This window comes from Hemitrygon akajei, chromosome 10 (assembly GCF_048418815.1).
Source record: "Hemitrygon akajei chromosome 10, sHemAka1.3, whole genome shotgun sequence".
NCBI classification, from domain to species: domain Eukaryota; kingdom Metazoa; phylum Chordata; class Chondrichthyes; order Myliobatiformes; family Dasyatidae; genus Hemitrygon; species Hemitrygon akajei.
Genome location: NC_133133.1, coordinates 127,514,189 through 127,541,078, shown reverse-complemented (window position 1 = coordinate 127,541,078; position 26,890 = coordinate 127,514,189). Strand labels below are relative to the sequence as shown.

The following is a 26,890-nucleotide window of genomic DNA, read 5'->3' as shown; positions in this document are numbered from 1 at the left end:
TCGTCATTATTATTTAGACCATAAGACATTGGAGCAGAATTAGGCCATTCAGCCCATTGAGTCTGCTCCACCATTCCATCATGGCTGATCCCAGATCCCAGATCCCATTCAACCCCATACACCTGCCCTCTCACCATATCCCTTGATGCCCTGACCAAACAGGAATTTCAGAGGATCCAGCACATAATTGCCATTACAAAAAAGACATGGACGCACCTCTACTTTATTAGAAGTTTGCACAGATTTGGCCTGTCATCTGAAACTTTGACAGACTTCTATAGGTGCATGGTGGAGAGAATACAGCCTGATATAGTAACATCAATGCCCTTGAGTGGAAAAAAACAAAAAAAATAGTGGATACAACCTAGTCCATCACAGGTAAAGCCCTCCCAACAGTTGTGCACATTTACAAGGAGCACTGCTGCAGAAAACAGCATCAAGGACCCCCACCGTCCAGGCCATGCTCCCTTCTCACTGCTGCCATCAAAAAGGAGGTACAGGAACCTCAAGTCTAACACCGCCAGGTTCAGGAACAGTTATTACCCCTCAACTATCAGGCTCTTGAGCCAAAGGGGATAACTTCAATCACCCCAATACTGAACTGATTCCACACTACGCACACCATATTTTAATTCAGTTTAAGATAGTACACAGGGCCCATATGTCCAAAGATAAATTGGCACATATTTTTCCTAATATATGCCCTATTTGTGACAGATGTAATGCAGAAGTGGCTACTCTAACCCATATGTTTTGATCATGTGTAAGTTTAAATAATTTTCGGAGGGATATGTTTGGAATATTATCTAAAGTTATAGATATGGATGTTCAACCTAATCCACTTACAGCAATTTTTGGGATTTTTCCAGAGGAAGCAAGCAAAGTGTCTGGTTCCGCCCAACATGTGATAGCTTTTTCAACTTTACTGGCTAGGAGCGCTATTTTGCTACACTGGAAAGAATCTAACCCGCCTACTGTTTTCTATTGGCTCTCCTCCATTATGTCATGTCTAAGCTTGGAGAAAATTAGAAGCCAGACATTTGATACATCCTTTGATTTTGAACAAGTCTGGCAACACTTTATTCAATATTTTCACATGATTTAATTTACCTTTATTTATTTATTTTTCTTTATTCACTTTGGAGAATATCCTTATCCATGAAGGTTCAGAGATGACTGGAAGGATGTGCTTTTTTTTCTCTCTCTTTTTTTAAAGTTTATCCTCAATTGGACTGCCCAATCTTTCTTCTTCTTTTTTCTTTTTTTTTCTTTCTCGTTTTTTGTTTCAGTTTAGTTAGTGGGGTTTTTCTTTCTCTATCAATAAAATTTCCAATCTTTTTTTATGATTGCTATGAGGAGTTGTAGTTTCTTTTTGACCATTGTATATATAACAGCATAATATATTACCTAATTGATTTTGATATTGTATACTTTCTGTTTTTACTATTGCTGTTTATATGTCTTTTATATTATCTACTTGTTAAACTCCTCTTTTGATTTGTATATTCTTTATTTGAAAATCAATAAAAAATATTGAAAAATGAAATGAAATGAAAAATGAAAAATGAACTGATTCCACAACCTATGGATTCACTTTTAAGGACTCTACAATTCATATTCTCAATATTTATTTATTCTTGATATTATTTTTCTTTTTTTTTTGTATTTGCAGTTTGTTTTTTGCACATTGATTGTTTGTCCAAATCTGTGATATGCGGTTTTTCATTGATTCTATTGTGTTTCTTTCTGTTTTCTGTGGATGACCACAAGAAAGTGAATCGCAGGGTAGTGTATGGTGCCATATATGTACTTTGGCAATAAATTTGCTTTGTACTTTGAACACCTCTGCACCCAGATTAGTATCAACAGGAACTCATGGTGCCAGAATCAAAATCAGGTTTATTATCACTGATGTATGTCATGAAATGTACTGTTCTGAGACAGCAGTACAGTGCTATACATAAAAACTATACATTAAATATGAAATATATATTAAAAATTAAAATATATAGTGGAAAAAGAGAGCAAAAGTAGTGAGATAGTGTTCATAAGTTCATTGTCTATTTAGAAATCTTACGACAGTGTGGAAAAAGCTGTTCCTAAAACAGTGAGTGTGTGTTTTCAGGCTCCTGTACCTCTTCTCTGATGGTAGTAATAAGATGAGGGCTTGTCCTGGTTGTGGGTGTCCTTAGTGATGGATGCAATCTTTTTGAAGCACTGCCTTTTGAAGGTGTCCTCGATGGTGGGAAGGCTAGTGCACATGATGGGTCTGGCTGAATTTGCAACCTTCTGCAGCTCTCCCAGACCATGTACAGGGACTCCTTCATTCCAGACGGTGATGCAACCAGTCAGAATGCTCCGTACTGTACATTTGTAGAAATGTGCTAGAGTCTTTGGAGACATGCCGAATCTCCTCATATCCTTGTTGAGATATAGCCACTAGTGTGCTTTCTTAGTAATTGCATCCATATGTTTGGTCCAGGATGGATCTTCAGAGATGTTGATGCCCAGGAACTTGAAACTGCTCATCCTTTCCACTACTGGTCCCTCAATGTGTGTTCCCCTAGACTTACCCTTGAAGGAATGAACACACACACACACACACACACACACACACACACACACACACACACACACACACACACACACACACACACACACACACACACACACACACACACACACAGTTACGAATGAGGAGCAACTCTGATGGGCAGAAGGGTACAGAATCGCCAATGCCCCCCCACCTTTTTTGAGAATCACAAACTCGCTATTATTTCGGGTCTGATACCCAGGAAATGAGAGAGATACACAGCATGTCAGTAATGAGAGAGAGACAACGCCGGGATACACAAAGGTGGAATGTCTCCTACTGACAAAGAGAGAGATTACTGCTATTGTCTCTTGAAGGAGGAATTGTGTATTGAGTACTGTTCTATTCATTGAAACCCCTCAGGGGGCAACCAGAGTGGTCTGGTTGAGGGATTGCATCATCCCAACCTGATTGACATCTGAGACCCCGTGAGTGGGGATAAACGTAGGGTCTGGGGAACACCCCTCAGACGCACCAGGAGAGACGCAATGAGACCGGTGGGGGCTTGTGTGTGTGTCCACCCTTGCCTGGGTGATGAGTCCTCCATGGAACGGTCTAGCTAAAGGACGGAGACGGATCAAGATCGTAAAAGGAAAGTCGGCAAGTTATTCTCTCTCTCTCTCTCTCTCTCTCTTCAACAATTGCAACACCATGAACAACAACTACTGCAGCCTGTGTGAACTGAACTGAACTTTATATTTCCATCGGACAATTCATTATCCCCTAGACAACGATAGAGCTTATTTCTTATTGATTATTATTATACCCGCACTTTTAGGTTTAGTATTGATGACATATATTATCTGTATATTTGCATTGATATTATTTTTGAGTATTTTTACTAATAAATACTGTTAAAAATAGTATCATCAGACTTCAACGGATACTCCTATCTTTGCTGGTAAGATACCCAGTTACGGGGTTCGTAACAACTTGGGGCCTCGTCTCGAGATTTGATACCAAATTGGAGGGCCAGTGAATCGGGCTTAAGTCCAGACTTGGATCTGGTTGCGCGGGTAACCAGACGGGAAACCAGCAAAGATGGACGTAGATGAATTTACACAAAACCCGACTTTGAAGGCGCTAGAGGGGGCCACAAAGACGGACTTGGTAAATATTGCGAAAGGACTAAATCTCGCCGAGGTGAGGTCGTCAATGAAAAAGTGGGAGATGCGAGGGCCATAACTCAGTATTATATTGAGACGAATGTGTTTTCCGCTGAGGTATTGGACAATATCCCTGAAAAGGTACCAGCTATTGGGACGGCTCAGTTAGAGTTGGAAGAATTGAGGCTGGACGCGGAACAGAGGAAAAGGGAATATGAGCTCCAGCTAAAGGAGTTAGAGGTGAAAAGGGAGAAAGAAGCAGCTGAAAAGGAGAAGGAAAGAGCTGAAAAGCAGAGGGAGCATGAAATTAGGTTAAAAGAGCTGGAAGCAGCTGAAAAGGAGAAGGAAAGAGCTGGAAAACAGAGGGAGTATGAGGAGAAGGAGAAACAGGCAGCATGAGCTGGACATGGAGAAGTTAAAGCAAGAGAGAAGGGTCCAAGGGGCAGACCGAGAGGAGAGGTTTAATATTAGTAGAGAGTTTAGGTTAGCACCTCCGTTCAAGGAGACGGATGTTGATAGTTATTTCTTGCATTTTGAAAAGGTGGCAGTGAATCAGAAGTGGCCCAGAGATCAGTGGGTGGCGTTGTTACAAAGTGTGTTAAAAGGGAAGGCACAACAGGCATATGCGGCGTTGTCTGTGGAGGAGGAGGAGTATGAGAATTACGAGGAAGTAAAACAGGCCATTCTTCGGGCCTACGAATTGGTACCTGAGGCATATAGACAAAAGTTCAGAGATTTAAAGAAAGTGTGGAATCAGACGTATGCAGAGTTTGCCTATGAGAAGGGTGTGCTCTTGGATCGCTGGTGTGCGGCAGAAAGGGTGGAAGAGGATTTTCGGCGTTTCAGAGAGTTAATTCTGATTGAGGAATTTAAAGGTTGTGTTTCGGATGATATCCGGATGTATTTGAACGAGAAGCCGAATAAGTCCATATCCGAATTTGCCAGGTTCGCAGATGAATATGCCCTAACCCACAAGACAAAGTTTTCCTCGAATAAGAGTTACCAGAAAGACCGTAGGAATGGTAGAGAAAGCCCGCCGGCTGAGGCAGAAATTCAGCCAGGAGCTAGTGGTAAAAGTAAGGAGGAAGAAAGGCAAGATGGCAGGAGGGTTCCTGGCTTGACCTGTTTTAATTGTGGAAAGGTGGGTCATATTGCATCTAAGTGCTTTGCTCCGAGGAAGGAGACAGGAAAAGGGAAAGCAGCAGTCTCTACAGGATGTATTGTATCAGCAAATCGGCAAGAAAGCCCCAGGTAGATAGAATACGAGAGGGGCGTGAGAAATTTATTTCAGAAGGGACCGTGTCTGTGAAAGAGGGAGAAACACCAGTTCCAGTGCGGATCTGGAGAGATACTGGAGCTGAGCAGTCATTGATTCTCAGTAAGGTACTAGATTTTGGTCCTGAGACTGGAAAGGTAGCTTTGAGAGGCATAGGAAAAGGGACAGAAGCTGTGCCTTTGCATAGGATCATTATAAATTGTGATCTGGTATCTGGACCGGTTGAAATAGGGGTGCGATCAGAATTCCCGAGAGAAGGCGTGGACGTCCTTCTTGGTAACGATTTAGCAGGTGGTGAGGTTTGGTCAGCAATGAAGCTGACGAGCCAGCCTGTAAGTGTTGAGGACCCGCCCCTAGATTCCAAGATCTATCCCGCATGCGTGATCACTCGCAGCATGTCGAAAAAGGCAGCTGAGAAAGAGACCAGTTTAAATCAGTCCAGTGTTGATTTGGCTGAGATGTTTTTACCGACCCTGTACCAAGAGGGGTTAGAGGGTGGTAAAACAGAGAATAGGGAGGTGAAAGAGAGTAAAGGAGAGGAGGTGGACCTACCCTTAGCCAGGAGGAAATTTATAGAGGCATGAAGTAAAAATGAGAAACAGATAAGGCTGTTAGAAGGTCCAGGGTTGGACATGGATGATCTGTCTGGCTTGACAGAACTGTTTGAAGAAGTTGAAAATGTTAAATGTGTTCCCGATAATGAAATAAGGGCAGTCCTAGATGAAAAGGATGTCATTACCTTAAAGGAGTCTGCTGGGTTGGCAGATGAGGTTTTTTTAACCCGCAGGGTTGAGTTTACTCCAGAAGGGAGTTGCCCAGAGAGTAACTGGGAGGATCAGGGGAACTTAGAATTTGAAAAGGGGATGGGTATTGAAAGCCTGGAAGAGGCAGATGTCCCGTTTGAGTGTGTTCAAGATGTGGATGCACGTGGTACTGAACCTAGTAATGAAACTCAGGAAAAGTCTGAGGTATCTGATTCAGTTAAAAAGGAATGCAGTCCTTGTGGGTCAGATGGACTTGGTTCAGTGAAGAAAGGGTTAACCTTGGTACTAGTGGGAAGTGAGAATTCCCAGTTGTTTGTGTTCGAAGGTGTGTTAAAAGTTAATGAGGAGATAAAAGGTGGTGAGGTGAATATTATTATTGAAGGAGAAGGAAAAAGTGTAGTTCCTAAATTGAATGAAGAAAATTTAAAGTCTGGATTGGTGTCAGAAGCAGTAACCAGGCTGAAGGAACAATGGCTTGTTAACAAGGTGCCTGTGAATCAATTACAGTTTGATTTGGAATGTAAAGGTGCCCCACTCGCTAATGTTATTCAAGGGTGTGCTGTGAAGAGGCAGAATTTGAAATGTTGTTTGGACAAAGAGGGACCACTTGCAGATATTAAACTGAAAACTAATAGAATGAAGGGTCCTGAAGATAAAACTAACGACTTGCTTAAAAATAAAGAATTGTGTAGAAGTTCAGAAGATGGGCTAAGTTTGGAAAACATTGTTGATAAAATAACTCCTATGAAAGGAGTATGCAAAAGCCTATTCCACACTGGTGAGCAAGCTAACCACATGAGAATTAAGTGGAAAAGGGGCGAAGGTTGAAAAAATGCCACTTTAAATAACGGGGTCTGGTTTTAAGGGATTTCAACAAAGCATGTAAATAATAAAAACAACACCATGGAAGATTGACTGTTAAGTTTAAAAGTGAAATAAAGATTAGTATTTGCATAAATTTTTGTAATATACACGTAAGCTAAGATCACAACTCTTTAGTTTTGTTTTTGCTGAGGAAAAGGAATTAAAAAAAGTGGTTATTAAATTGGAGTCTGATGCTACAGGAATTTTATTAGGTACAAGATATTAAGATATTAAAGGAAGTGACAATGTAATCGCTAACTGTTTAGATGCTGAATTGAATGTATAACTGTATTACACTGTAGTGAAAAAAAACTCTTTTGTATTGTGTTAGATTCTGAAATTCTGTAAGACCCTGTAGTAGTTAATTTTTCTCTGTGGTAAAAATCCTTAGAAGGATGGGGGTGTTACGAATGAGGAGCAACTCTGATGGGCAGAAGGGTACAGAATCGCCAATGCCCGCCCCCCCCTTTTTTCAGAATCACAAACTCGCTATTATTTCGGGTCTGATACCCAGGAAATGAGAGAGATACACAGCATGTCAGTAATGAGAGAGAGACAACGCCGGGATACACAAAGGTGGAATGTCTCCTACTGACAAAGAGAGAGATTACTGCTATTGTCTCTTGAAGGAGGAATTGTGTATTGAGTACTGTTCTATTCATTGAAACCCCTCAGGGGGCAACCAGAGTGGTCTGGTTGAGGGATTGCATCATCCCAACCTGATTGACATCTGAGACCCCGTGAGTGGGGATAAACGTAGGGTCTGGGGAACACCCCTCAGACGCACCAGGAGAGACGCTACGAGACCGGTGGGGGCTTGTGTGTGTGTCCACCCTTGCCTGGGTGATGAGTCCTCCATGGAACGGTCTAGCTAAAGGACGGAGACGGATCAAGATCGTAAAAGGAAAGTCGGCAAGTTATTCTCTCTCTCTCTCTCTCTCTCTCTCCAACAATTGCAACACCATGAACAACAACTACTGCAGCCTGTGTGAACTGAACTGAACTTTATATTTCCATCGGAAAATTCATTATCCCCTAGACAACGATAGAGCTTATTTCTTATTGATTATTATCATACCCGCACTTTTAGGTTTAGTATTGATGACGTATATTATCTGTATATTTGCATTGATATTATTTTTGTGTATTTTTACTAATAAATACTGTTAAAAATAGTATCATCAGACTTCAACAGATACTCCTATCTTTGCTGTTAAGATACCCAGTTACGGGGTTCGTAACACACACACACACACACACACACACACACACACACACACACACACACACACACACACACACACACACACACACACACACACACACACACACACACACACACACACACACTCCCTCCCTCCCTCAGTGGTTGACTGTGAGCGTACAATATGTGGAACTGACAGAAACAGAAACAAGACAGGAAGGGTTTGAGGAGCACGACAATAACATAAAGTACTGGAAACTTGTAATGGAGAATTTGCTATGAGCTCACAGTCCTGCACAGAGTGAAGAATAGTGCTTAAGATGAAAGAGCAAACCAAGGTTTGAAAGCTACGGTTGAATGTCCTTACCTGCTACCATCCACCTCTCACTTTCTGATGTAACCAGGAAGGTGACTGCTAAGCTGATTTTCTCTGTGACACAAGTCCCATCCAGAGACACCTGTTTAGAGAAAAAGAGAACTTCTCAGGATTGGAGCTGAGCCGGAGTGGATGGGCAAATTATTGAATCACAAACTGAACAGGATAAGGAAAGTCATTCCGCTCCTAACTCTCCCAGTCCCAGCAGCTGACAGGCTTTTCCCAGCTCAGTCCTTAACCTTTTCCAGGATCCCTCCAAGTGAGGGCATTTCCCAGCTCAGTCCTTAACCTTTTCCAGGATCCCTCCAAGTGAGGGCATTTCCCAGCTCAGTCCTTAACCTTTTCCAGGATCCCTCCAAGTGAGGGCATTTCCCAGCTCAGTCCTTAACCTTTTCCAGGATCCCTCCAAGTGAGGGCTTTTCCCAGGAGTCTAACAGAAGCAGAATGGCCAGGTAGTGCTGGCAGCAACTCGTCTCTCAGTTTGCTGGAAGTCTGGAGCCTCTCAAGCTCCATGGACAGTTTAAAATGAGCCTGTATTTCCACCTTCCTGCTTGGGGTCAGGCACCTGGCTTAGGAAGGGCCAATATTAAAATGGAGAAACTCCTCTTCCAACCTAACTATCAGGCCTTTGGCTGCAAGACTCAGTCCAGACTGTACTTAACAAGGTTAAAAACAGAAGAATGTGATAAGTAGAAGCAAGAGTCGGGTATTTCATTCCACTTTCTTTAATCCAGCACCCAATTAGATGATGGTTAATTGTTTTATCATCAGTTCTATTCTTCTGTACTTAACTCCAAATCATAAACACAAGAGATTCTGCAAATGCTGAAAATCTAGAGTAACACACACAAAATGTTGGAGAAACTCAGCAGGTCAAGCAGCATATATGGAGAGATATAAACAGTCGATGTTTCAGGCCTAGACCCTTAACCAGAACTGGAAAACAAGGCCGCAGAAACCAGAATAAGAAAGTGGGGGCGGGGGGAGTACAAGCTGGCAGGGGATAGATGAGACTAGGTGAGGGGGAAAGTAGGTGGGTGGAGGGAGTGGGCAAGAAGCTGGGAGGTGATTTGTGGAAAAGGTAAAGGGCTGAAGAGAAGTAATTTATTAGGAGAGGACAGTAGTGTCCTTCTGGCATTTGGGTGTGTTGTAGTAACTCCATATCCCCTGACTTACATCAAATCAAAAATCTATTGATTTCAGTACTGTGTTTAGTTTTGGTTGCCTCATTATAGGAGGGATGAAGAAGCTTTAAAGAAAGTGCAGTGGAGATTTACAAGGATACTGTCTGGGTTAGAGAGAATATTTTATGAGGTTAGGTTGAATGAGCTAGAGCCTTTCAATATTCGAAAAAGGCATATAAAAAGGGCAGTGTTAAGATAGTCATTGGGGGTTGGATGGTTGGCACATGATAAAATAGGTCAAAGTCAGCTTGGTATCCTTAAGGAGAAACCTTGCCTAACAAATCTGTTGGAATTCTTTGAGGGAAAACAAACAGGATAGACAAAGAAGAGTTGGTGGATATTGTTTAATTAAATGTTCAGAAGGCCTTTGACAAGGTGTCGCACATGAGGCTGCTAATCAAGATTAGGACCCATGGAATTACAGGCAAGATAGTACCATGGATAGAAGATTGGCTGACTGGCAGGAGGCAAAGAGTGGGAATAAAGCGGGGCTTTACTGGTAGGCTGCCATTGACTAGTGACGTTCTGCAGGAGTCCGTGTTGGGACCACTTCTTTTCATGCTATATACCAATGATTTGAATGATGAAATTGATGGCTTTGTGTCCAAGTTTGTGGATGATATAAAGATAAGTGGAGGAGCAGGCAGTGTTGAGGAAGCAGGGAGCAAAAGGACTTATACAGAACAAGGAGAATTGGCAAAGTGGTGGATAGAAGTTAGTGTAGAGAAGTATATGGTCATGCATTCGGTAGAAGGACTAAAAGTGTAGACTATCTTCTAAATGGGGAGAAATTCAGAAATCAGAGGAGCAAAGGGAATTGGGGGCCCTTGTGCAGGACTCTCTAAAGGTAAACTTGCAGGATGAGTCAGAGATAAAGAAGGCAAATGCAATGTCAGCATTCACGTTGAGAGGACTAGAACATAAGAGCAAAGATGTGATGCTGAGACATAATAAGGCATTGGTCAGACCACACGGAGCATTATGAAGATATTTTGGGCTCCTTAATTAAAAAAGGATGTTTGGACATTGGAGAGAGTCCAGAGGAGCTTCATAGGATAGACCCCAGGAATGAAAGGATTAATGCATGAGGAGCGTTTGATGGCTTTGGGTCTGTACTTGCTGAAATTTAGAAGAATGAGGAGGGACCTCATTGAAACCTATCAAATATTAAAAGCCCAGATAGAGTAGACATGGAGCAAAAGTTTCCTATAGTGGGGTTGTCTAGGACCAAAGGGCATGACTTCAGAATAGAGGGATGTCCCTTTAGAATAGAGATGAGGAGGAACTTCTTTAGCCAGAGTGGTGAATCTGTGGAATTCATTGCCACAGACATCTGTGGTGGCCAAGTCATTGGTTATATTTAAAGTGCAGGTTGATAAGTTCTTGATTACCAAGGGAGTCAAAGGTTATGGGAAGAGGCAGGAGAATAGGATTGAGAAGGATAATACATCAACCATGATTAATGGGCTAAATGTCATAATTCTGCTCCTATGTTTTATGGTCTTGGCTTTGGAGCGAAGGAGGACAAGATGATAAGAGGCATAGATCAAGTGAACAGCCAGAGACTTTTTCTCAGGGCGGGAATGGCTAATACAAAAGGGCATAATTTTAAAGTGATTGGAGGAAAGCATAGGGAGGGGGATGTCAGAGGTGATTTTTTTTTACCGAGAATAGTGGGTGCATGGAACAAGGGGTAGTGGTAGAGGCAAATACATTAGGGATATATAAGACTCTTAGATCAGCATATGGATGATAGAAAAACGGAGGGTTATATAGGACAGGAAGATTGGATTAATCTTCGAGTAGGTTAAAATGTGGCACAACATCGGGGCTGGAAGGCCTATACTATGTTATGGTGTTCTATGTTCTATGTCAATTGCAGGAGATACTGAGGAGTTTGCCACAAATGGACTTTGCCTTGGGCACAAATCCATTGCTTTGTTCCATAATGCTGCGCCAACAATTTAAACTACTCTAATATCAATCTACCGCTTCCTTCTTATATCGCTCTCCACTTTTCTATCATCCATGTGCCTATCTAAGAGTCCCTAATGTATCTGCCTGTACCACTACCCCTTACAGATTGTTCCATACACCCTCCACTCTCTGTAAAAAACTTACCTCTGACATTAACTTTATGACTAGCGGTCTCAACTCCCCGTTCTGGTTAACTGGAACGTCCACCCCAGAACGGGTGGAATTAACTAAAGCTTGTCCATGAATGGACAGTTTGCCTGCACAGTAACCTTGCCCTATTAGCAGAGCTTCTGCTGCCTGTCACGCTATGCGGCACAATGCTCCTTAACATAAAGTGCATTGCTGACTGATAGCTTTACCCTGGCATCTTTGGCTTGAATGAACACTGAAGATTTCTCTGAAGGGATAGAGTTTGTGCTTTGCTCAGTGTTGGCCGGGTCCCGTAGCTGAGTGTAGATCGACAGGATATTTTCCAGATACTAAATTCCATACCATTGCAATGATTCCATCGCTGAACGCCACTGCTACTTTCGGCTGACTTTTCAATGGAAGGATGCACACTGGTGTTGAGGTACTTGGACCAGTGAGGTGGTGAGTGTTCTGTAAGATGCCCTTGACCTGATCCCACACACAGAGTGTGGCCCCAGTGGACACGGTCAGGAGTATGCTGTTGGAGCCCACCACTGCTGTGAGTGTTGTCTCGTCCAAGTTACCACCTGATAGTTGGAACAGAGGCTCTCCGTTTTCCAGGCGCCAACCCTTAACCTGGAAACAATCAGCATTGTAAGAAAGTTAATGAATAGCATTCAAACTTGTAGAAGAGGACACCACCAGGGACAGATTTAACAATCTTTGGGCCTCCCCAGCAAGAACAGCCACTTGGAAAGCAGCTTCTAACAGAACACTTTACTAGATGAAATCTGAAAGTCACCGCAAAAGAATCAGACACATCACCAAAACATCAGTTGAAAATGTGTTTTTTTCAGAGGAAAGATGAGCAGTCTGTGTGAGAATTCTTGCCTTGGCATTCTCCAAAGCACCAGCTTGGTACGGCTTCCTTATGGGCAGCTCAGCTGTATGGGGCTAAGAGGGGTAATAAATCAGCCATGATGGAATGTTGGAGCAGACTGAATGGGCCAAATGACCTTACTACGCTCCTACATCTTACGGTCTCACTATTGGCCCCTGATCTTACTTGTAAGAGCAGGGACTGATATTTGCTTTACACATCGATTAGCTATACTAATTGAATATTGTCCCAGATGAAGAGGTAAGCCTTGGTTTCTCCTCTTCTGTAAATTGCCCTCATTCTTCACCCTTTGCTCCTATAATGTGTAGGGGCAAATGTCATTACGACAAAATTATCTCTTTTCTCTGCTGCTTCTCTCCCTTCTCTCTAATGTGTAGCGACATTTGTGGGCTGCCCCAACACATTCCTAGGTGTGTTGGTTGTTAATGCAAATAACACATTTCACTGCATGTTTCCATGTACATGTGATAAATAAATCTGAATCTGAACCTCTTAATCAACCAGACCAAACTCCCTTTAATATTTCCTTTTGTTTGCCCTCAAACATCTATCCGTTTTTCCAGCCTCAAGTTCATGGGTCCCACTGCTGTTTCCTTGTCCCCATTACTTAGATAGATAGATAGATAGATAGATACTTTATTCATCCCCATGGGGAAATTCAACTTTTTTCCAATGTCCCATACACTTGTTGTAGCAAAACTAATTACATACAATACTTAACTCAGTAAAAAATATGATATGCATCTAAATCACTATCTCAAAAAGCATTAATAATAGCTTTTAAAAAGTTCTTAAGTCCTGGCGGTAGAATTGTAAAGCCTAATGGCATTGGGGAGTATTGACCTCTTCATCCTGTCTGAGGAGCATTGTATCGATAGTAACCTGTCGCTGAAACTGCTTCTCTGTCTCTGGATGGTGCTATGTAGAGGATGTTCAGAGTTATCCATAATTGACCGTAGCCTACTCAGCGCCCTTCGCTCAGCTACCAATGTTAAACTCTCCAGTACTTTGCCCACGACAGAGCCCGCCTTCCTTACCAGCTTATTAAGACGTGAGGCGTCCCTCTTCTTAATGCTTCCTCCCCAACACGCCACCACAAAGAAGAGGGCGCTCTCCACAACTGACCTATAGAACATCTTCAGCTTCTCACTACAGACATTGAATGACGCCAACCTTCTTAGGAAGTACAGTCGACTCTGTGCCTTCCTGCACAAGGCACTTAACCAATGACCATTCAACTACTATTCCTAGACCCATGTTAATTGATGCTTCCTCCTTCCAACCTTAACTATCCAGCCCACTTCCCATTCTTGCAAACTGCTGCTCACCTCCATCTCCCCATCCTCTTAAAATTCCACCAATGTACTAATGGCTCCAAAATCCATGTATATCTCCCAAGATTTTCCAGTTGAATATTTTTCAGTCTTTCCAACTTTCCAATCATTCACATCACTGAAATAATGTTTCAGGCTACTGCACAGGATTGAAAGAAGCTACAGAAAGTTGTAAAATTAGTCCGCTCCACCTTGGGTACTAGCATCCACAGTATCCAATACATCTTCAAGGAATAGTGTCTCCGAAAGGTGGCATCCATTATTAAGGACCCCCATAACCCAGGACATGCCCTCTTCTCATTGTTACCTTCAGGAAGGAGGTACAGAAGCCTGAAGGTACAGGCTTATTGATTCAGGAAAAGCTTCTCCCCCTCTGCCATCTGATTCCTAAATGGACATTGAACCCATTTTTACCTCATTTTTTATTATTTCTGTTTTTGCACTATTTTTAATTGAATATACATATATATAATTAGAGTAATTGATTTATTTATTTTTGCCTACATTATCATGTATCGCATTGAACTGCTGCTGCTAAGTTAACAAATTTCACGACATATGCCGGTGATCTTAAACCTGATTCTGATTGTGTTTCAGAATTGTGCGCATATGTCATGAAATTTGTTGTTATGCAGCATCAGTACAATACAATAAAATCATTTTAAAACTGTAAATTACAGTAAGTATATACATTTAAAAAGTTCAATTAAACAAGTAGTGCAAAACGAGAGAGAAAAAAAGTAGTGAGGTAGTGTTCATGGGTTCAATGTCCATTCAGAAATTTGATGGCAGTAGGGAAGAAGCTGTTCCTGAATCACTGAGTCTGTGCCTTCAGACTTCTGTATCTCTTCCCTGTTGGTAGCAATGAGAAGAGGGCATGTCCTCGATGATGGAGGTCCTTAATGATGTTTGTCACGGGCATTACTGTAAGCAACCTCTCTTCACTGTTCTTGACCTTCCTCCAGCCTGTAAAACATCCAACCCCATACTTCTGTTCCAGCTCAGAGGTATCACAGTTGCCACTCCTATATGTCTCTAATGACAGAAGTAGGGAATAACAAGCAAAGTCTTTTCCTCCCAATTCTGAACTGTTATCTGATGTTTTCCCCCAGGATCAATCCTCAGGCATGTCTCCTCAACTGTATCTTGCAAAAAAAAGCACTGCCTCAATCTACACAAGGCTAGTCTCCCTGTTATCTTCCTGGCACATCTGTTTAGACTGTCCAGCTCTTTATTCAGCATCTGGGGGTGGAATCTCCTCCAACCGAATATTGGGATGACAGAAGTCTATATCCTTTGGTCCCAGCCCACAGGATTCGTTCTGCAGCCAGCAATTTTATTCCTCGCACTGAAAGTGAACCAGACCATTCGAACACTACGTCCACACCAGCACAAAATCAGCTCAGTTCCATCCAGGCGTCGCCACCATCTTCGACAGGCGGTGCCTCAAGAAGGAGGCACCCATCCTGAAGGACCCTCACTACTTAGGACCTGCCCTCTTCCCAATTCTACCCTCAGAGAGGAGGTACAAGAGCCTGAAAGGCCACACACACTCTCTTCCATCAGATTTCCGAACACATGAACACCAGCATGGAATTCCTCTTTCGCACTATTTATTTATTTAATTTCTTATTGTAATTTTTTTATATCATAGTCTGTACAGCTGCCACAAAAACAACAAATTTCTGATCCCTGTAACATCAGCTACAGCTCTGCTCATCCACTGCTGAAACCCTCACTTGGGTCTTTTTTGCTTCTTAACATACATAATACATGAACAGAACAATTAGGAGCAGAAGGAGGCCATTCAGCCCCTTGAGTCTACCCTACATTCATGGCTGATCCTTTACCCTAATCTTACTTTCCCGCTCACTGCATATATCCCTGACTTCTTTCACATCTAGAAATCTATGATATTTTTTATTAATGGAATCGATGAATGAGCCTCCAGGGCCCACAGGGAAAATAAATCAGAGTGTTCACCTTCCTCTGAGTGAAGAAATTTCTCTTTGTTTCAGTCTTTACTGGCTAGCCATTACAGTACTTTGAAACCAGCCCTTAGTTCCAGAGCCCAGCTGGGGGAGACATCCTTCCCACTTCCATCCCATTAAGCCCATAAAGAAGATCACTCCTCATTCTTTTAAACTCTGGAGAAGATAGGTCTAGCCTTTTCAACATCTGTTCATGTGACAGACCTGGAAAGCAGTCTGGTGAATCTTTTCTGCAGTCCCTCAACAGGGAGCCTATCTCTTTTCAGGTTAAGAGACCAAAATTATAAACAAATCTCTGGGTGTGATCTCATCGGGTTTTATAAAATTGTAGTAGACAACTTTACTCTTGCACTCAAACCCAGTACTGACATAACATTCACCTTCCTAACCATTTTCTGTCCCTCTAGCCTGCTTTACCGTTCAGTAAGAACATGGCTAATCCAATCTTGGCCTCAACACCATTTTCCCAAATTTTCCCCAAAATTCTTCAGAGATTACATTGTGGGGGCCTCATCCAATATCTTCACGTCTGGTCTAGCTACAGAAGAGATCCCAGAGGACTGGAGAGTCGTTAATATTGTTCCATTATGTAAGAAGGCAAATAGGGATAATCCTAAAAACTATAGACCGGTGAGTCTCATGCCAGTAATAGGGAAGTTACTGGAGGGGGTTCTTAGGGAAAGGATTTATGAGTGATTGGAAAACCATGAGCTAATTAGAAAGAGCCAGTGTGGCTTTGTGTGGAGCAGTTGTGCCTTATTAACCTGAGTTTTTCTAGGAGCTTAAGCGATGAAGGTAGAGCTGTAGAAGTTGTCTAGATGGATTTTAGTAAGGCGTTTGACAAGGCTCCTCTAGGAGGCTTATCCAAAAGATTAAGATGCATGGGACCCACAGTGAATTGTCAGTTTGGATTCAGAATTGGCTCACCCGTAGAAGACAGACAGTGGTGATCAGTGGGATTTAATCTGGCTGGAGGTCTGTGAGCAGTGGTGTTCTGTAGGGATCTATACAGCGACCTCTGCTGGTGGTGTTGTGGATAGAGAAGAAGACTGCCAAAAGATACAGTTGGATATAGATAAACTGCAGATATGGCGGAGATATGGCAGATGGAGTTTAACCTGGCCTTTTTCATTTTGGGAGATTAAATGTGAAGAAATAGTTAATGGCAAGGCCCTTAACAGTGTTGATGTACAGAGGGACTTTGAAGTCTAAGATAAATGCTCCCTCAAAGTGGCTGCACGGATTGATGTGGCACTTAAGGACGGATATGACAAGATTGCCTTTTTTAGTTGAGGAATCAAACTCAAGAGTCATGAAGTTATTTGGTAGCTTTATAAAACTCTGGTTAGGCTGTACCTGGAGTACTGCATTCTGCTTTGGTTGTTCCATTATGCGTAGAGTCTTTGGAGAAGATACAAAAGAGGTTTACCAGGATGTTGCCCAGATTTGAGGGCATGCCCTATTAGGAGAGGTTGAACAAATTTGAATTGTTTTCTCTGGAACTGCAGATGCTGAGGGAGACCTGATAGAGGTTTATAAGATTATAAAATGCATAGATAAAGTAGGCAAACAGCATTTACCCTAGGATTGAAATGTTTAATACCAGAAGGTATACATTTAAAGTGTATACTGAGTTCAACTGAGATGTGTGGGGCAAGTTTACTTTGCACAGAGAATGGTAGGTGCCTGGAATGCACTGCCTGGGGAGTGGTGGAGGCAAACAAGATCAGGGTGTTCAAGAGGCTCTGAGATAGGCACATGAATATGCAGGAAATAGAAGGAAGTGGACATTGCGTAGGCAGAAGGAATTAGTTCAGTGAGCATTTGATTACTAATTTGATTAGTTTGGCACAGCACTGTGGGCTGAAGGGTCTGTTCCTGTGACACTATGTTCAAATATCTATCACTTTCTACTTTGAATATGAATATCAACTCCCCTCCATTGCTCCATGGGGTAGAGAATTCCAAAGAGTCACAATCCTTTGAATGATGGAAGATTTTATTGAAATCTATTGAATACTGAAAGGACTAGATAGAGTGGACATGGAGAGGATGTTTCCAATAGTGGAGGAATCTAGGACCATTCTCTTTGTGATGCAGCATTTTAGTAACTTATTTACAGGATGCTGCAGGGTATTTGAACGGTCTGCTCTTGGAATATTGTGTGCAGTTCTGGTTGCTCCATTATAAGAAGGATATGGAGACCTTGGAGAGGGAGCAAATGTCATCTGCCTTGATAAAGAGAAATAACCACAAGGAGAGATTAGACAAGCTTGAATTGTTTTCTCTGGAGTGTCAGAGGCTGAAAAGAGAATTGATAGAAATTATAAAATCAGGAGTGTCATAGGTAGAGTCTTTTATTCCACAGAATGTAAACATCCTGTTTACAGGATGCCGTAGCTTTAAGGTGATGGGGAGGCGGTGAAGTGTAAAGGAATCTAAGTATTAGGTAGGGTGGTCCATCAGAAACTATTTCCCAGGGCAGAAATATCAAATAGTGGGCATAAGAGGAGAAAGTTTAAGAAGATTTATGGGGCAAGATTGCTTTTTCCCAGAGAGTAATAGGTGCTTGAAACATGCTGCAAGGGGTGGTGGTGGAAGCAGATTCAACAGAGGGCATTTGGACTGGCACAATAACATGCAGGCAATGAAGTGACAGAAGAGATTAATTGAATCTGACACAGACACTGAGGGACAAACAGCATATTCCAGTGTTGTCAATTTGAACACTGATGTTTCTAACTTCAACTTTCTTTTTGTTCTTTTCTCTAACAAACTGAATAAACTGGCATTTTTCCCCACTGTGCTCTATCTGCCATGCTGTTGCTCCTCAGCCTGTCTATATCCTCTTGAAGTCATCCAAAATTCTGGACTCACTCTTACCCCCCCCCCCCCCCCCCCCACCCCACTATACTCAGTGACCTACTAGCCTCTAGTTCTTAGGTACACAGCAGTTGTTTTAAAAGAATCATTCTTGTCTTCCATTCCCTCTCTGACTCTGTCCTTTTCTCTGACGTGTCCTCCAGCCCTTGACCTTTTCAAGGTACCTGTGTTCCTCCAACACTGTCCTCCAGAACATCTTAGATTTTAGTGATGCGCCTTTGGCGTCCTTGCTTTTTGTTGGAATGAGGGAATCGCCCTCTAACCACTCCACATCTCTGACGAACTGGGTGATTACAAAGCAACGTATGGCAATCTTGTTTGTAGAAACCATTCTGAGGAGTCTTTTACCTGGCAGCCGGAGACTGAGTAGATCACACTGGTTGCTTCATCCACCTGGAGCAGTGCAAAGTGTTCATAGCCTGAGTGGTCTTCTGGGATCGAGTAGATCTCTTTTCCAGTCACTAGGTTCCACAGACGTAGTGTGTGGTCAAATGAACCTGACACAGCTTGGGCCTTGTTATGAATCACTTTGATGCACCGTACCTCAGCTATCAGAGATAACAGATCACATGATCAGTGAGAAGACGGAAATGGGGAGAGAGATGGACCATACACAAATGGGATTAGTGTAGATAGGCATTGTTTCACCTGGGCAAGGTGAGCTGAAGGTGTCATACTGAGTTCCCAGAGGCTATATTTCAATATATTACTATATTCAGCCTTTGAATACAGGCTTCATCATAAACCTTTCTGTTTTTTATTGCTCTGACCCCCATAAGCCAACCAACAGTTGTGATACATTTAGACCTAAACTCTGTGCTCTGCCTAACTCTGTTAAATAGCCTTTTGTTTTTATCTCCTCTATTCAAATTTTGGAGATACAGCATGATAACAGGCCCTTCTGGTCCAACAAGTCTGCGCTGCCCAGCTACTTTAACCGAATTCCAAGTACACCTTTCAAGAAGGCAGCTCGTCACCACCTTCTCAAGGGCAACTAGGGATGGGCAATAAATGCTGGCTTAGCTGGCAAAGGCCACAACTCATAAATGAATAAATTCAAAAAAACATGTGACCAATTCATCTACTAGCCTGTACAACTTTGGAAGGTGGGAGGGAACCAAGAGCAGAGGGATCATGGAAGAAAGGGAGCGAGGAGGGGTATCAGAGGGAGGAAGTAAGCAGGTGAGAAGAGAAGGAGAGAAGCGGGAACCTGATTGGTCCACTGCCCTCTACTATCAAACTCCTTCTTCTTCTTCAGCCCTTCCATCTATCCCCTCCTAGCTTCTTGCTTCAAACCCCTCCCCCACCCACCCACCTTCTCCCTCAACCGGTCTCACCTATCACCTGCCAGCTTGTCCTCCTTCTCCTTCCCCCACCTTCTCATTCTGTTACCGTAATATTCAATCAGGTTTCCAGGTCTGCCAAGTGAGACAGGAAATACACTGACCGAATAGGCATATTAATAATTTATTCACAAACAGTAAAAATTCGACCCAAACATTCATGTAACCCTTTGTAACCCAAGTTACAAAGCTGAATACTCAACAAGTATATATGTGTGTGTGTGTGTGTGTGTGTGTGTGTGTGTGTGTGTGTATATACATATATATATATAAATACTTACTTAAAAGTGTGCACAGAGCAAACCTCCCAGATGGTCTTGCCTTACACAAAGAAAAAAGAGAGCAAGTCCCTTCCGAGTGTATTTTATATACCTAGGATATTTGAAACTGGACACCAGACAGTTATCCAATGGGAAAAGCAGCTGCAGCATCTAAACTAACCAATCACAATGGAAGTGACTTTCACCAATCAGATTAAGACACCCCCCCCCCCCCCACAGGAACAGGCATCTTCCCAAAGTCCTTTCCAGTCCTAATGAAGGGTCTCATTCTGAAGTGCCAACTGTTTATTTCCTTCCACTGCTGCTGCCTGACCTGCTGAGTTCCTCCAGCACTTGGTGCGTGTTGCTCAATTTTGTGAACTGGCAGTACTAACCAGTATAAATTACTAATTCTTCAAGAATTTAAGGTCACAGTAAGAGCATTATAAAGAGCTTTGTCTCACCAGAATGACCCGTCATGGTGTGGATTACTTCAATATCCTGCAGATTCCATACGATCATCAGTCCATCCAGTGAGCCTGCCATCAACACCATGAGATCAGTACTTAGCTCCATCACACTGATACCTGTGAACACAAGGGAGTTAATGCCACACAGGGAATAGTGGCAATAAAAGGGTGTTTCGGTGACTGGTGGTATTGCACAGAGGGTGGTGTTGGGTTTGTTTATTTTGACATATATTAATGATCTGGATGATGGAATTGATGGCTTTGTGACCAAGTTCACAGATGACTCAAATGATAGGTGGAGGTGCAGATAGTGTTGAAAAAGATGGGAGTCTGTAGAAGGACTTCAAAGTTCAAAGTTGAAAATAAACTTATTATCAGAGTACATATATGTCACCATATACAACCCTGAGATTCATTTTCTTGCAGATATTCATAGAAAATACAAGAAGCACCATTGACAGACCACATCCACCACGACAGACAAGCAACCAATGTGTAAAAGACAATGAATTGTCCAAATATAAAAAGAAAGAATAATAATAAATAAATAAACAATAAATATCGAGAACATGAGATAAAGAGTCCTATCAACCTCTGCTTTAAATATACCCAATGATTTGGCTTCCACAGCCAACTGTGGCAATGAATTCCACAGATTCACCACTCTAGTTAAAGAAATTTCTCCCCATCTCTGTTCTGAATGGTCATCCTTATATTCTGAGGCAGTGCCCTCTTGATCCTAGACTCTCCCACTATAGGAAACATCTCTCCAAATGCACTCTATCTTGGCCTTTCAATATTTGATAGGTTTCAGTGAGATTCCTCCCTCATTCTTCTAAACTCCAGTGTTTCTGATACATCAATCCTTTCATTCCCAGGCTTAATCCCGTGAATCTCCTCCGGACCCTTTTTAATGTCAGCACATCATTTCTTAAAGAATGGGCCCAAAGCTGATCACAAAAGTGCGATCTGACCAATGCCATATATAACCTCAGCATTACATCCTTGATCTTATATTCTCGTCCTCTTGAAATGAATGCCAACATTGCATTTGCCTTCCTTACCACCGACTCAACCTGCAAGTTAACCTTTTGGGATCCTGGATGAGGACTCCCAAGTTCCTTTGCACCTCTAATTTCTGAATTTGCTCTCTGTTTAGAAAATAATCTACAGCTTTACTCCATCTGACAAATGGATGACAAATACATTTTCATACATCATATTCTAACCACCTTTTCTTTGCCCATTCTCCTAATTCCTCAAAGTTGTTCTGCAACCTCCCTGCTTCAGCAACACAACCTGTCCCTCCGGATTCTAGGACCTACCCAACACTAGAGGCAGTTTTCGTATCGTCCGCCAACTTGGCCACAAAGCCATTAGTTGCATCATTCAAATCCAAATAGAAAAGAATAGGGTTGTGAAACGTTGTTCTGTGGAAGCAGTACAGTGCAAGATCTAAAACAATTGCTATAAATTACAATATAAAGAAGTACAAAACAGGAGTAGTAAAGTCAACATGTACAAACAAACTGGATGAACTCAGCAGGTCAGGTAGCATCCGTTGAAATGAGCAGTCAACGCATGCTGCCCAACCTGCAGAGTTCATCCAGCTTGTTTGTACGTCTTGATTTGACCACAGCATCTGCAGTGTACTTTGTGTTTACGAGTAGTAAAGTGGTGCTCATGGGTTTGTGGATCATTAGAAAACTGATGGCAGACAGGAAGTAGCTGTTGGGGGAAGGGAGGGGACAGAGAAGGGATTGAAGAGGAAAATTATGGATTGGGGAGAGTGAAAAGGGAAAAAGTTGGAGGATGCTGAGTATGAGGATGGGAGGACATTTGGGAGGGGATAAGGAGGGAGAGAGGAGTGGGAAGAGGTAGAGGTTGAAAATGGGGAGGGAAAGAGGTTGAGGAAGAGAGTGGGAGGAAGTGAGGGGGCATTGAGGAGGGAGAGGGAAAGGGTTTGAGGGGGTTGAGACAGGGCTAGGAGAGGGTTGGAGTTGCAGATCACTCAGACCATTTCACTTCCATTTGCAGAAGGGACTCGCGGTTCTGTGGGCACAGTGACAAATCCTGATCGTGCCCCCCCCCCCACCCCACACTTACTAGCAGAAAGTGTTGGTACCTTTTCTGAAGCCAGTAAGTGTTGTCCGGAGTGGCCCACCAGGAGGCTGGAAGAAGCCACACAGTGGAGTAAAGACTGGGTTTGGGCACGAGGCGCACCATCTCCTACACTGCTGGCACAGCTCATCAACCATTGGGTACGAGCTCCTGAAGAAGTCAAGACGAGCCAAGACCTCCATGTACAGAACACGCTCATCTGCAGAATAAATACAAAACAGCAGGCTTGGCTCAAGTTAACTGAGGCAACTTCAGACTTCCAGTCTGCATATGTACCGTATTTGCAGGATAACATGTGTCGATGATGCCTTCAGGCATCACCTTATCACAGTTTGTCTTCTGGTTCAGCAGGTCACAGTAATTAATATCAAGTCATATCATTCCCAACCAATTCTATTTGCCTTCAGAATCATTGTGTCTTCCATTCGCTATAGTAGAGTGGTTCATCCACTCCACCCCTAATAGGAGCAGTAATCCATTCCATTTCTATGACACTCTAAGTCTACTAAGCCCCTAAGGAATGGAAAGCATTCTCCAATCTCAAATGAACACTTGCGTTCTCAATGGCTGTGATTATCCAGTGTATCTGCAATTCTTCTCACCTATGTCATTCTCCATGAAGTTTATCGTAGGCCAGATGAGTAACAGTGCATCCTGAACGAGCTGCACGTCAGGACAACCAACTTGACGGGTGCAAGCGTAGAAATCTTCCAGCACACACTTCATTCCCATGGCTTGCATTTTGCAAACTATCCATTCCATATTCCCTGAGAAATCAAAATAACCAATGACGTGAGTAAAGTGCTGAAGTTGGGTAGCACTACTGGACCTTGGCGCAGCCTTTAGAGGAGTGAGTGGGGTAGATAAATAGTGGATGGGGAGAGTATCACCTGTGGAGAGAGGAGTTCTGGAGAAACTTGGCATGGTAGTGTAGCGATTAGTGTAACACTTTACAGCATCTGCATTCGCGTTTGAGGTTCGATTCCCATGGTTTGTATGCTCTCCCTGTAACAACGTGGATTTTCTTCAGTTTCCTTTAAGACATATGGGTTAGGGTAAGTAAATTATGGGCATGCTATGTTGGCACTAGAAACATGACAGCAATTGTGGGTTGCCCACAGCACACCCTCGAGCTGTGTTGGCCATTGTTGTATTTCACTGCATGATTCGATGTTTTGATGTATATGTGACAAATAAAGTTGGATATTGGTACTGGGAGCTGTGATTTGGGAAATTTAGTGCACAATGATGTGGCAATGACAGATCAAAGAAAGAAACATAAGGCTTACTGATGTTACTGGCACTCTAAAGCAGGAAAATAAAGGTGAGGGGCACAAATGGACAAGGCGAGGCACAGTAGGTGACACGGGGCACAGCTAGTCAACTGCTGCCTTCTAGTTCAATCCTGACCTCGGATGGTATGTTCTGGAGTTTGCATGCTCTGCCTGTGACTGTGTGTGTTTGGTCCAGGATTTCCAGTTTCCAGCCACATCACAAGGATGTATGGTGTTGTCCAGTGCTGTAAACTGCCTCTAGTGTTGGGTAAGTGCTAGAATCAGGAGGGAAATAAATGGCAGTCTGAGGAGAACAAAATTTAGTTGGTTTGGAACGATGTTTAATGGTTGGTCGATTGTCCAGGTGCAGGTCTGAGCTCTAGTGCTCTATGACTGGTTGAGCTAAAGGAGGATAGTTGGACTCCAAAGATTTTGTACATTATGTCTATTGAGTTGCTACTTCAATGAAACTGTATCCAATCCCAGTCCCAAATTTGCCATCCTTTCTTAATCCGTGTGCCTGTCTGAGATGTTTTTATACTTAGCTCTCTAGGTTCATCTTTACATGTAAATATTTTATAATCTCCTATATACATAGATACTAAATATAGATCTCTATGAGGCCCAGTGAACATTGTAACAATGAAGAACTTTTGAAGATGTGTCTCTGATGTGATGCATGAAACTTGGTGATAACTCTGCTCAAAGCCATTCAGGTATACTGCAGGTACTTCACTTTGAGTTTTGTAACAGTCAACACTGTGATTCTGCAAGGCAATGAGAATCACAGTCTTTTCACATATTCCCCATATATACCCATCCTTACCCAGAATCTCCTGTTTCAGCTCATCAATCCGACCAGCATTAACCAAATGGTTCGGCAGTTCACTCAGTTTTCTTAAGTTCACAACAGCATCCCCAAATGTCAGAGGCTGTGCGGAGACCTAGGAAACAAGCACATCCAATTCATTCCTTTATACCATCCTACGAGTGATGTCCATTCCGGCTGTCATTCCCGACCAGTTTTGGATGACTGCTTCTTTGAAATGCAGCAACAAATTGTAGTTCGATCATAATCCTATGTTTTATGGTCTTATGGTCCTCTGCCATCTGATTTCTAAATGGGCATTGAAATGAACACGACCTCACTACATTTTTATTTCTGTTTTTTGCATTACTTATTTTTAACTTAACTATTTAATATATATACACATACTTAATGTAATTCCGTTTTTGGTTATCTATATTTATTTATCTATCGAGTATTGCATTGTACTGCTGCCATAACAAATTTAATAACATATGCTGGTGATATTAAATCTGGTTCTGGTTCTGATCAAATCTGATGCTCCATGCCTGTGACGCTGCCGCAGCTAAAGCTTTTCACTCTACCTGTGCACAGATGTACGTGCCCATGGCAACAATCTCGACTTTAAGCCGTCACTCTTAACTCATGCCGACAACTCTGCCCTTTGGCCCATGCCTGGACCGAGTCTGTGACGAGCTCTGGAGAAGAGTGCTATTAGCTGAGTCCAAAATGTGTGTTGGTGAGCAGGTTATTGGTAAGTGCCATAAACGACACTTCCATCACATTGCGCTCAAATCAGAGTGGTCTGATTGTCTGGTAATTAGTCAGATTAGATTCCTACTGCTTTTTTTTTTTGCGTAGGGCATACTGGGGCAAATTTCCACATTGTGAAGGAGATGCCAGTGTTGTAACTGTACGGGACCAGCTTAGCTGGAGGTGCAACTTGTTCAGGAGCGCAAGTGTTCAGTACCACTGCTGGGACAGAGCGACTGAGCGCTGGGAGATTCCAGCATCTACAGTCGCTTTTGTTCTTACGCCGCAGCTGAGACATTGCACGGCCGTGTGCTCTCGGCTGTTTCCTGATGCAAGGAATTAAACTGGCAGGAGACCGGCTTTGGTGCTGGAATGAAGCCGAATAGTCTGGGATGAACGGTAAGGGTCAGGCTAGCTGGTAAGTGAACGGGCAGTGGCGAGTGCGCATGCGGCCGAATTGCGCGGCTCCTGTTCGTCCCTCCCTCCCTAAATTGTCCGTCTAGCGTGTACCATTACCTTAGGATCGGTAAGAGTGTTTAATTATACTTCCCCGTGGTCGTTCTTGCGTTTTATGTACCTTTCTGTCTGCATGCAATGTCTCATTCAGCTTTGGGAGTGTGATGGTCTTTCTTTTCCCCTGGCTCCACGTCCCCTTGAAGAAATCTGCCAGCACGGAGTGGCGTTTGATTTTCTCCTCTGTCGGGAGGTACATCTCGTGTACCACCTCTATGAATTGCCTGAAGGAAGTAGAAGAATCATTATAGTGAGGCAAAGCCATGACATGTCAGAAATCTGAACTGGAAACACACCATGGGTCAGGCAGCAGCTGAAGGGAGAAGCCAGTTTCAGATCAATGACACAGAGAGAAAAGAGATTAGGAACAAGCTTTGTTCCCAATGCTAAGGATCGAATCAAAAGTTCAGAAGGTGAGGTTTGTTGGTCCAGCCCCGGATCTGTTCTGCTGCGAGTCCTCTGGAGTATGGTAGTTGAAGGCCCAGTGCCTGTGTGTCCAAGTCCAAATTGGAGTCTGCTGGAGGCCAAAGAACATGGCCTGTCTTGTGGTGAGAAGACAGTGTCTGTGGGTGGGTGGGAGGAAGGAAGGAACAAGGCTTGTTTTGCTGTTGTCGTTTTGTTGCTTGTTGTGCTCTGTGTTCTCTTGACCATTGTGGACATATGCTGTGTTGTCACCAGAATGCGTGACCTTACGCTGACTGCTATGATACCATGCTTCCCTTGTGTAGAAAAGCTGAGCGAATGCTTAAAAAAAACTACAAATTTA

The 26,890-nt window shown here is 42.8% G+C and overlaps 1 protein-coding gene across 1 annotated transcript in view; it reads right to left on the bottom strand.

Annotated features, from left to right (window-relative positions):
* nwd1 (NACHT and WD repeat domain containing 1) overlaps nucleotides 1–26,890 on the bottom strand; it is an 83,579-nt gene that overhangs the window by 32,155 nt on the left and 24,534 nt on the right. Inside the window, exons 7-14 of the mRNA XM_073057602.1 lie at nucleotides 26,189–26,348; nucleotides 24,877–24,994; nucleotides 23,379–23,543; nucleotides 22,781–22,975; nucleotides 20,650–20,772; nucleotides 18,931–19,130; nucleotides 11,837–12,109; nucleotides 8,175–8,265 (exon numbers count right to left, since the gene is read on the bottom strand). Coding sequence (XP_072913703.1) covers nucleotides 8,175–8,265; nucleotides 11,837–12,109; nucleotides 18,931–19,130; nucleotides 20,650–20,772; nucleotides 22,781–22,975; nucleotides 23,379–23,543; nucleotides 24,877–24,994; nucleotides 26,189–26,348 — 1,325 coding nt within the window. The remainder of the gene's footprint in view (nucleotides 1–8,174; nucleotides 8,266–11,836; nucleotides 12,110–18,930; nucleotides 19,131–20,649; nucleotides 20,773–22,780; nucleotides 22,976–23,378; nucleotides 23,544–24,876; nucleotides 24,995–26,188; nucleotides 26,349–26,890) is intronic.